Below are 11,600 nucleotides of genomic sequence, written 5' to 3'. Positions count from 1 at the left end.
CCGGGGCGGCAGGGCGGGGGCCCCCTGTGGCGCTCCGGGTCCCGGCCGCCTTTCAGGGCTTCGTCGACGGCCTCGGCACGACAGGCGCGACGGTGAAGCCACCGCCGCAGTGCAGCCGGGCGGCCGGCGGGGGGGCCGGGAGGGCGGGGGGCACCGGGGTCCACGCGGGCTGCGCGGGACGGCGCTGCCCTTAGGGCGCCGCTGCCGAGCCGGGGCCCGGTGAGCCGCACCCCCCCCGCCCCCCCCGGGTCCTCGCTGCCCTCAGGCGTGAGCTGGCCGCAGCGGCGAGTGCACGGTGGGGCGGAGCCCGGGGCGGGGGGACGCAGGGCCGGGGGCTGGCCCGTTCCCCCCCCCCCCCCCCCCCCCGCCCCAGCTCCGCCGCCCCGCCCCGGGGCCGGTCCCGCTCCCCCCGGTGTGACGCGCGCGCGGGCGGGGCGGGGGCGGTGCGTGACGCGGGGCCGCTGCCGGCGGCGGAGCGGAGCGCGGCGGGGCGGGGGTGGCAGAGCCCGCAGAGCGGCGGAGCCCGCAGAGCGCGGCCATGCAGCGGCTGCCGGCGGCCCCGCGCCGCTGACCGCCGGCTCCGCCGCCGCCGCCGCCATGAACTTCCAGGGCGGGCCCGGGCAGAGCCCGCAGCAGCAGAGCCTGGCGGCGCCGGGCGGGCCGGTGCCGGTGCCGGTGCCCGGCCCCTCAGGCCCGCAGCCCGGCGGGCCGCCGCCGCCGCAGTTTGGGCTCTCCAACTCGGCGGCGATCCGGGCCGAGATCGGGCGCTTCGAGTCGGTGCACCCCAACATCTACGCCATCTACGACCTCATCGAGCGGGTGGAGGACCTGGCGCTGCAGAGCCAGATCCGCGAGCACGTCATCTCCATCGAGGGTGAGGCGGGGGGCCGGGGCCGGGCTGGGCCGAGCGGGGCCGCGCCGCGCCGTACCGGGCCGCCGCCGCTGCCCTTTGTCCCCGCCGGCCGCTGCACCTGCTCCCGGTGCCCGCCGGGGGCGGCGGCCTCGCCCGCTGCCTGCCCGTGGGGCTCGGCTGGAGCCTGCCTGCCCCGCCGCTCCGCCCCGTGCACGCTGGCCGGGCCGGCATCGGCCGCGCCGCCCGGCGGGCCCCGTGGCGGCGGGAAGCGGCCGGGCCGCGGGGGTGGCCGGAGGCGTGGCGGGGCCGGGCTGAGGCCTGCGCTGAGGCGGGCCGGGGCCTGCGGGGCGCGGCGCCCCCCGCTGCCCGGAGCCGAGAGCCGTGGCCGGGTTGTGAGCCGGGGGGGCTGGGCCGTGGCCCGGGGGCTGCCGGCGCCGGCCGGGGGGGAGGGGAGGGAAGTGGTGGTGGGGCTGCGCTGCGCTGCCGGCCCTGCCCCGGGGGCCCCGGCCCGGCGCCGCGACCTGCAGCGCCGGTGGTCGCGGCTCGGGAGCCCGCGCAGGGCGGGAGCTCCTGGGCTTCGGCTGGCCCCGGGGGGAGGGGGGCGGCCGGCCCGCGCTCGGTGGGCGGCGGTGTCGGGACGTGCGCTCTGCCGAAGCTAGCTCGAATTAAAAATGCAGAAAACTGCGGGCTCGGCCCACGAGGCTCGCAGCTGGCGGCCGAGCGAGCGCCGGGCTGGGCGAGGGGCAGCCTTCGCGTTGGGTGCTGCTCACCACAGCCCACCCCAGAGCCCCTTGGGGTGGCTCGGCGGCCCTGAACGCTGAGGGGTTCGCAGCTTGGCATCGCCCTTCAGCAAGGGGAGCCTCGGCTGGGGGTGTCCATCGGTCTGCGCAAGCAGCGCCGGCCGGCCGGCTGTGGTGGCTCGTGGGGCTCGCCGTCCCCCTGCTGCAGTTGTTGTCTTTGCTGGGTTTTTGGCAGTGTGCTCGGGTCTGCTCCCGCTAACTCGTGCCAGAAACGTCACCGCGGGTGGCACGTGGGACCGATGTCACAGCGAGCGGTGCCCCGCCGTCCTGGGTGCGGGCAAGGAGCAGCACTGGTCTCTGCAGCAGGTGACACTGCACGGGGGTGGCAGCTGGGGCCAGGTGCCTTCCCTGGAGCTGTTCTCCAGATGTCTGCACCACGCTTTGCTCTTTGGGGTGGTTTCTTGGCAAAGAAGAAAAGTAAGAGGGACTGCAATGAAAGGGCAAAAGGCTGCATGGTTGGGGGAATGTAAATTCCAGAATTTGTTTCAGCTGTCCTGCAGTGCGAGGACAAAGGACACTTGGTGAGATCAGAACGGGGACACATGTAAAACCAGTAAAAGGATTGGGCTTTTCTCCACATCTGTGACTGCTCTGTGAGGTCTCATGCCACAGAAGGCTGTTGAATTAATGGAATTTAATGAGGCGAAGAGGGAAGGGATTTGTACTGGAGATCAGCTGGAGTGCACAGGGCTGGCCCAGGCCATGGCAATGCCTTCCACCCTGCGCCTCCTGGCTCCCGCTGGTCTCCAGCTGAGGAAGTCAGGATGTTCCTGGTGAGGGAAGCCCGTCTTGTGTCCCTGTGGGGTTCCTGCAGCTCTTCCTTGTTTGTGCCCCTGATGCTGGCTGCAGTGGAAGAGCTGAGGGACTGGTGACTGATAACGTGGTCTGATCCTGCTTGTGATTCCCGTGTTGTGGGACAGAGAAGCTACCAACTGTAATACTGTTGTACAACCCTGCTCACAGGACCAGGGAGTGCGAGTGGCCAACCCTACTGGGCTCCCCCATCCCTGCTTCTCGCACCTCATCTCCCTCCCTGTGGGGTTGTAGAGCTGCTCCCCTGGGTTTTGGGTGCCTGTGTGCCTCCGCAGCCGTGTGTCCTCACTCACTGCTGCCTGCTTGCGCCCTGTCTCGTGCCATGTGAACATGCGTAAGCTGATGGTGAGCATGTTGGCGTTTTAGGTGCGTCTCTTAGCAACTTCACTGGTGGCGCATGTTTTCTTCTGCTGATCAAGGAAAGGTGTGAAAACAAAATTCTTTCATATGCAGCTGCAAATGGTTGGGGCTTCCTGAAGCTGGATGGGGGCTGCCTCATTTTACCCGAAGATGAGGCGTGAAGAGTGACTGGTACACTAGCAGGTGGCCACATTGTGGCTTGCTCGGAGTCACGCAGGGGTGTGTGATGTGGCTCGAGGCTGCGTGTCGTCGGGGGGCTTTGACTGCTCCAGCCACAGGCCTGTCCTGTCTCTTCTGGTCCTTTCCCGCTTCCTCCCTCCTTTCTTCCCAGCTGTGGATTTGGCAGAGCAGGAATCCCACAGATTTCCTTACCTTGGCTACATTCCCTGCTTACCTGCTAGGCACTGGGTTAAACTGTGGTCCTGGTGAAAAGCACACTGTGATTATGCACTTACATGTAATATATTACCAAGCCTATGTGAGAGGCTGAATTAACGGTGGGGGTAATTAACCACTGCAAGAGTTTTACTAGAGATGTTATCATTGCTTGAAGTGCCTGAGTCTGGAAGGGAATATCCTTCTAAACTGCGTGTTTTGGGCTTGATACAGAAATGACTGGAAGAGGGTTTTTGTTTGTTGGTTTGTTTATGTTCTTGATCCGAACATCAGATTCTGTGACCATAACGACTGCTTCTGGTGCTAAAATCTGTTATGTGAGTTGCCAGTGAAATCCCAAATTCAGCTTCCTAACACAGAGTGCTGGCTCTTGCCAGACTTGCTTGTGTCCTCTTAACAGATTTTTTTTCTGCAGGCAATTCCTGCATTTTTAAAAGTGAAGGAGGCCGGGGCCATTTCCTCTCTCCAGCAGTAGTGGTGTGCCAGAGCTGGGGTTGCTGTTGCTTTGGTGCGGGTTTTCACCTCCAGAGCAGTGTTGGAGGGGAGGCGTTAGCAGGAGGTGTGTTGTACAGAAATCCTTTGGGTTTGTGGCTTGCGCTGCAGGCGGCATTGCCGAGGAGGGAGATAAAGCGGGTGCTGGGTAGGCTGCTACAGCCAGGAGCCCTGGTAGCCCTGCTGGGCCAGTGGGAAGGAGCCTTTTCCCGAGGAGGAACAAGAAGAGTTTGGGGTTGATGGTGGGGTGAAAACCAGCTGTGGAGGGAGCCAGCAGCTGCTGGGTGGTCACCCTCTCCTGGGCTCAAACGGAGGTGGTGTTCAGAGCATTGCTGCGGGAGAAAGAGCGTATCTGCTGTGTTTTGGTCTTCTCCTTGTAGCTGAAGCTTCGCTGAGGGGCTGTGGTGGGAAAGAAGGCTGTTGGGTACCCAGAGCTGGGGAAGGCAGTGGGTTTGGCTGGTCACCAGCATCAGCTGAATCACAGGCAGGGACCCGGTGGTTTTCAGTAGTTTCTAAGCACCAAATTTGGACAGATTTTCAGGGGGCTAGCAAAAAGCGTTTCCCTCATCCTAGGCTTGTTTCTTTGCCAAATTTCAGAGACTGCTGCAAGCTGCTGAGCTCTATAAAGATTTTATATGTGCATAAAGCAAAATGATATGCAACTTCAGTTCTGAGGTTGCTACAACCCCTACTTGTAATAAAGTTGAAGTGACCTTCAACTATGTTACTCTGGAACAGACTATAGACAGAAATATATTAATAGAATTTGTAATTAGAACAGTAATAACACAGCACTTCTTTCATAGAAGTGAGTTTTCAGAAGTGACCAAAACACAGGTTCTAGGCAGGGAGAGCAATGCCAGTGGTGCAGAGAATTACCTGAGGGACACGCAGGATGGGGACTGCAAGTTGCACAGGGCACCGGGAGCCAACGTGGATCCACTGACATGCACGGAGATCTGGAAGGAGGATGACTCTGTGGGGCTGAGAAGATGGTTACTGAGAGGTCTTCTGCCTGCATAAAGTAACGAAGGGCAGGAGGGAGGAGATGGAAGATAGGTGAGGAGAAGTAGGTGAGATCCCTCAGCAGAGCTTTTGTCAAATGATCAAAATTTTTTCCTGACGTTAGCTGTTGTGCACATGTCTTGCAGCCCACCTAAAAGCCTCAGGTCTCTGGAAAAGCATGGACAAACTTGTCAGCCATGGTAAGAGGACTAGGTGGCCAGGTAGCAGGAGCAAGAATCTCTCTCTGTTTGAATGAGGGTAGTCAAAGTTTTACCTGAACCGTGTGTTTTTCCCTTTGTCATCCTCTCATACCCCTGCAACACGCTTCTAAACTTGTTTTGGTTCTTTCTGCATTTTAAGAAGCAGGATTAGTTTGGAAAAGCTTTCCTCTACGTTTTTCAGCTGTTGCTTCTCTGGCAGAGGCACAGGATGAAAAAAGCCCTGCAGAATGATCTGCTGATAGCAGACTGGCAGCTAAATGTGGCTCTGCATCTGGCTTTTGCTGGGCAGGAGTTACCTGTGAATGTTGGCTTTGCATTGCTCCATGTCCCAGCTGTTTTGCTGGGTTTTAGACCAGAACAGACTCTTGGGTCACTTGGTATGAACACTTTTGTCCCAGGATTTCAGCCTTTTCCCAGTCACCTAAATATAAGGCATCTGGTTAAGGCATATCTTTGAGACAGAGTTACGATCTAGGGCCTTGCTGCCTTAGGAGTTTTTCGCCATTATTAACCGTCTCGCTGTTAATAGCATAATTTTTTCAGTAGGCTTCTTCAACATCCTGGATATGTTTTTTCTTGCATTTCTCTTTCAGAGTAAGTAGTCCTTTGACGCTGGGTATTATTGTGTTTAAAGCTGCTCGTAGCAGTTAATGAAGTCACTTCTCTGTCTTTCTGATGACTTAAACTGGCTGAACCTTGCCATTGTGTTCAGTTTCAGCTGAAGTTTTATGGCTCAATTCTGTATCCTTTTCCAATGTGTCTTGAAACTGGTTCCTGATGCTGTGATTCACAAAGGAACATCTGAGGTAGAAGTTGTCACTGAGGCAGTATCTTCTTGAGGAAGGTAAGAATGAAGCCCTCTGGAGTCCTCCCAGTGTCCTGCCTGGGTTCTGGGGAGCCCCGTGCTGCCAGGCCGCACACAGGGTTTGCTGGCATGTCCTTGCTTAGCTGAATCAGCCTCAAGTAAATTACACTCTTTGGGAAGGAGGGTGTTCTGCTTAGCTAGCTTTTTCCTGCTAATTCCATGACCTCTGCAGAATTGCCCCGTTTATGTGTGCCTCTGAGTTCCCGAAGTCTTGGAAACCACAGGGGATGGTGGCGGGGTGCGGCAGAAGGAGCTGCGCTGTCTCCTCCAAGAGCAGCACATTTCAGAGCCGTCAGCACATCTGTGCTCCCGGGGGCTGGAACTAGGCGTCCTGGGTGGCTGCGTGTCTTCTGCCGCGCTGCCCCTTCTGCATGCTGCGTCATAGCAGGACTCCTCTGTCCCCATAGCCTTGAGCTTTCCTGGAAATCAAGTGCAAAGGTGGTGAAAAGAACACAAAAATGAGAGATTGGGCCAACATTCTGGTCACACAGTCTGTTTTGTTTGCATGAGGGGTGCTGGAGTCTCAGGGCAAAGACTCCCAGGAGAGATTCCTGAGGGTACTTGGAAGGGCTTCTGGAGCTGCATTACGTGCTAGCAAAGAAAAGTCTTGGGTCCTCTAACACAGACTGTGTCCTTGCCTGGCAGAGGAGTCGGCAGAGCTGATGCTGCTCAGCATCTCCCAGAGTTGATGCCTGATGTGAGTGGCACAAGCAGAAAGATCTGTGTGGGGAGAGCTCGAGAGTGCGTCCTGGTGTGGGGTGAGACCTTGGCCCTGTGGGAATGATGGACAGGGCAGGAGCACAGCTGGAGGAGGCCTGGAGCGTGGTTGGAGAAATACATCTGTGAGCCACCTTTGCCAGATGCACGTCTTACCTCGTGGTGCTTATAGCTGAGGAACAAAGTCTTGTGGAACAGCCAGAAAATCAGAAAAAAGAAATTGCTTGATGCTGTGATTGACAGGAATTGGGAGAGGTGATGAAGCTGGAGCAGGAAGACCAGAGGATGATCTTGATAGCTGAAGACCGAGCAGGATGAAGTTGCAGGTGCCGTGGTGAGGGAAGAAGAGGTTTCTGATGTTGTGGAGGCAAGAACGTTGTGGCTAAAGGGGAGAAGATGGGCATGTCAGCTACGCTGCAGGGAGAGAATGGGATTTGGATGTGGCTTCGATGAGGGCATCGGAGACTTCCATGGCCACAATTTCACAATTACCTCGATCTAACACAAGTGTGATTGCTGCTAGAGTGGACAGTGCAACTCTTCCCACCCAGCAGCCTGCCCTCCCTTTTGGCAGCTGCTTGCTGCGTGGCGAGCTGGAGCAGGGAGCTGCTCTGCTGGAAGCCCAGCTTTGTGCTGGGGTTCGGCTGAATCAGTTTTCAGTTGGTCGCAGGGCTCGCGGTGCCAACACATGAATGCGCATGTGGGCACAGGTGAGGAGGGAGGGGCAATGCATGGTCAGGGCTGGTGGGGAAGGCAAGACAGACCTCTGTTTTGTTGATTCTGAGCTTGTGTGAGACAGCTTACAGCAAGGGCCCATTTACTAAATATCCTACCTGTGGCTGCGGCACAAGTCAAATGCCTGGGGAAGTATGGGAACCAGTGCCTCTTTAAGGGATGCTTTCTCCGAGTGCTTTGCCAGATGTCTGCAGGTCTTCCCGTGCTCGGTGTGGTTTCTCTGTGTTGCTTCATCCTTGGTGGCTCTCTTGCCTGGGCTTGTTTGGTCTTCCTTGACCCAACGTAAACTCATAGCTTTCATGATTTCTCCCAGCAGGGAATTTCACAGTTTGGTTGCAGAGTTTTTTGCTTGTTTAGGGACGGTCCAAGCAGTGACATCCCACTGACCGACAGCTGCCTGAGCCTCCATTGAAATAGGGATGGCTGCAGTGACCCTGTCCCCAGGAGCTGCCTCGGCGTTTGGTGCATGGCAAGACCTTGGTTTGTAGCTGGGACTGTTGCTTATGTTTTCCTTCTGTGCTTGGGCTGGAGTGGCCAGGGCCTGGCGTGGCGAGGACCCAGTAGGAGAAATTTGAGTGTGGTTAGTTTTTTGGCAGTTGGTCTGCGAATAGCTGATCTTGTCATCCACTTTCAGTAGGTTTCCTAGTGCTCCTGACAGAGTGTGTCTGCTTTCATTGCCGAGACCTTTGAGTCTTGCACAGCACTGGGCTCTTGCCTCCTCTGGAGTGTCACCAAGATGAGGGTTAAAGGCGTTTGTGCATCCAGGCTGGCTGTTCAAAGCTGGTGATAGGACTTTTGGTTAATTTGGATGGCCAAACTTAGTTTAAATTCTGTCTGATCTGGACCTTAACCTGTGTTTCCAGATGGGCTGGCTGATGTGGAATGGTCCCACCTTCTCTCCTCATCTGAAGTAGATCCCGGGGAAGACTAGGTGTTCCTGGTGCCCTTGGGCAATGGGGTGGCAGTCCCTGAGCTAAAATCCCAGTCACGCTCTTAGCTGGTGGCGAGTGCGAGAGATCTGTGGGCAGTGGCTGTGAGTTCTAAAGCAGCAGCAGTGGGCTGAAGGGCTGGTGCAGAAGCTTAACTACTGGAAACTGGGGAATACAAGAACTACCCCAGCAACGTGCTGATGATCAGAGCTTTAACCTTGACGAACACCTCAGTAATACCATTGTGCTGCTATTGCATCCCTCGCTGGGCAGGAAAAGTCCTTTTCTCTTCATGATCCCCTCTTCCTACTTTGGCGTCTGGCTTTTTTAATTATTTATTTTTTTAAAAAAATCCTCCAGGACTTTCTGCGAGTCAGATTGTCCTGTATAGCAGCTGCACGGAGCGAACAAACCACATCAGTTTTATTCCTGCCTACGGTGCCTTGCACGAAAAAGGCAACTGTGGTCTTATTGCCACCTTCTTACCTCCGCAATGCTCTGGGCACCCCTAGCAGCACTGAAGCTGGGGTGTGCCGGTTCAGGTGGATTTTCTGCAGTGTTGTGGTGAGAGGAAGGAGCCTTCTGAGGCAGGAAAGCTAAAAATCAAGACAATTTTAGCCTGATTTTTAGCCTGCTTCCCTATTGAAAGGAGGTTCAAATGAATAAGAGCTCTTCTTCTGTGTTTGCTTGCCTCTCCTGCCCCAGCTTTCAGACCTGCTGTTCAGGTTCAACCTAACCTGGCAAATCTGTGCTGCTTCTGAATTCCTACAAATCCCAAGAAAATAGATACCTAGACAGAGCAGAGTGACCCAGCTTGTGCCACATGAGGGGAAAGGGACGTGTGCATCTGTCTGCAGTGGCTCACTGCCATGGGGCTGCATCTCCGCACTGGAACCTCTGGCTTGCATGAGTCACTCTGGAAGTTCTTGCCTGGGGTTATATGTGAGATCTTGTTCCTTCCATATGATCTGTGGTGATGAAATCCACTCAGTCATCCAGAGCACTGCGCCTCAGTTACAGCTAACTGGCTGCTGTGCCCAAGATCCTGCTCTTGTTGTGCTGATGCTGTAGTTCTGGAGTGTTGGGAGCCACCAGCTCTGGGTCCGTCATCTCGCATCTCAACTTGCTGCTAATGTGGGCTGTCAGCCCTGACGCTTGCTCCCTGTAGCATGTTTGTTGCCCACTTGCCTCCTGCTGTTGTTTTTGGGACAGCTTTTGGTATATAGCCCAGCACTGACTCCTGTACTTAATGAAAAGGGTTTTGACCTTCAGATTAGCCTCTAGAGAGTGCACTGCCCTTCCCCAGTATCCAGGTGAATGAATGGAGCGTAAAGGGAGCAGCGCTGCTGGCCAGGCGGCCGAGGCCGGTGCTCTCCCCGGTGGATTCCGGGTACTGCAGGCTCGAAAGTACTACGGCACTTCTGTTTAGGAGCCTGCTTCTTCTGTTACTGGTGTTTTCCTTAGTCACACCTTGGAGCCTTATCTGATCAGGATCCTCCTGCAGCAGATGCTGTGAAAACACAGGACAAAGAGAGCCCTGCTGCAGAGGTGTTGTAGTTCATTTAAAGACGAGAGGCAGATGCCAGTGAGCAATTGGGGAGCGGACAGAGGCAGTGGGACAGCATGGACTGTGTCGTGAATGTGGGCTTAACATGGCAGTCATCTAATCTGTGTTTGTTTTCAATGTTCCTGGTGAGTGCAGAGGCACAGGAGAGCTTTAAGGAGCAATTTGAAAGAGGATAATAAAGGGGATTTCAGGTTGTTTACAGAGAGCTCTTTTCAAACATGAAGTACAAATGGGAGAAAATAGAGAGGTGTTTGCTTGAAATTTAGCAGCTGGGAAGTGGAGATTGCTGTCATGTTTGGGAGGGAGAAGAGTCAGCTCTTCAGCAGCCAAGGAAGGATAGCTGTTAATGTATGAGTAGTTTGGGAGGGTGAAGACAAGCAGCTTGCAGTTGACGTGACAGAAGAGGAGGACCCGGAGAGGGGATTCAAAGGAAGGGCTGGCCTGCTTAAGAACGAGAGGTTAGGAAAATAATTTTAGCAACAGCATTCTGACTGAATGTGGATGAGGCACGATTTCATGTGTTCTAGACAATTTTGTGGGGGAAGGGTGCAATAGTGATTGATGTAGAGTGGAAGCCTGGGGTCTTTGTGTGGCCAGGTGGTAAAGGCTGTATTTCAGGGGCTATAACTTGTGTAGCTCTGTAGGGGTTTAAGGACAACCAGGATATGGAGACAAGAAGAGAGTTAGGTCTGTGAACTCTGTTCCCTTTCTGAATTGTGTCCTTAACTCACAGACAGGATCTAAGTGATGTCTCCAGGCATCGAGCAGCAAGGGCTTGGGGGAAGAGGGGACAAAGCTGGGATTAGTAACAGCTCTCTTTAATCATGTTGAGCTTGGGCTTGTGGGTACACACTTGAAATGCTGGAGGGGAAAATAAGCTGAGACTTCATTTTGGACAGGAGACAGTCCAGGAATAGAAAGGCAAACTATGAATCATCAACACAGAGCTGAGAGATGGTATTAAATTAAAACATAAGGCTAGCTAGAAGAAGCATGAAGGGAGAAAAGAAGGTGCTATGGGCAGAGCCATGTGAGACGCCTGAAAAACATAGTATAGCTGAAGGTGGGGGGTAAGGATGATCTTTTTGAGGCTGGTGAAAGAAGCAGTAGAGAACTAACAGGAGAACCAAGAGAATAAAAGAATTTCTGGGGCCGGTGAGGACAAGGTGTTGGGGCCAGCTAGGTTCCTGAGGGAGTAGCTGACAGGGTTCGGAAGAGTCCAGAATCTGATGTGAGGGAGGAACAACCTTGTGTGATCCCCCAATGAGATGGGAAGGGCAATGGGAGATCATTTACCCACCTTCCTGCCTGGAGTCAAGATGTCTGTCCTTCCTGAGAAATGTTTGTCTAACTAGCTTTTAAAAGACAGTCAGTGACAGTACCTCTGAAGCCTTCCCAGGAAACTGGAGAGAGATGGATTTGATAGATGGACTGTTAGGTTGGTAAGGAATTGGCTGGCTGGCTGCATCCAAAGACTTACAGTCAATGGCTCAATGTCCAAGTGGAAACCAGTGACAAGTGGTGTCACTCAGGGGGTCCATACTGGGACCAATACTTTTTAATGTCTTTATTAATGACATAAATAGTGGGATTGAGTGCCCCTCAGCATGTTTGCAGACGACATCCAGCTGAGTGGTGCAGCTGACAGGCTGGAGGGAAGGGATGCTGTCCAGAGGGACCTGGACGGGCCGGGGAGTGGGTGCTTGTGAACTTCATGAAGTTCAACAAGGCCAAGTGCAAGGTCATGCCCCAGGGTCAGGGCAATCACCAGTACCAGTACAGACTGGGGGTGGTGAATGGACTGAGAGCAGCCCTGCGGAGGAGGACCTGGGGGTGCTGGCGGATGA

The 11,600-nt window shown here is 55.2% G+C and overlaps 1 protein-coding gene across 2 annotated transcripts in view; it reads left to right on the top strand.

The window, feature by feature from the left end:
- Window positions 1-341: 341 nt before the first annotated feature.
- The window catches only part of AGAP3 (ArfGAP with GTPase domain, ankyrin repeat and PH domain 3), a 147,289-nt gene continuing 136,030 nt past the window's right edge, over window positions 342-11,600 (top strand). The window contains exon 1 of one of the 2 annotated variants that reach the window (XM_080382759.1): window positions 342-874. In XM_080382759.1, the coding sequence (XP_080238885.1) occupies window positions 598-874 (277 nt within the window). In that variant the 5' untranslated portion in view covers window positions 342-597. The remainder of the gene's footprint in view (window positions 875-11,600) is intronic. The other variant, XM_080382758.1, reaches the window with a different exon arrangement.

The sequence above is a fragment of the Falco punctatus genome (assembly GCF_963210335.1).
Source record: "Falco punctatus genome assembly, chromosome: 4".
NCBI lineage: Eukaryota > Metazoa > Chordata > Aves > Falconiformes > Falconidae > Falco > Falco punctatus.
Note: the sequence above shows the minus strand (reverse complement) of the source record. Positions and strands in the feature narration are given on the sequence as shown.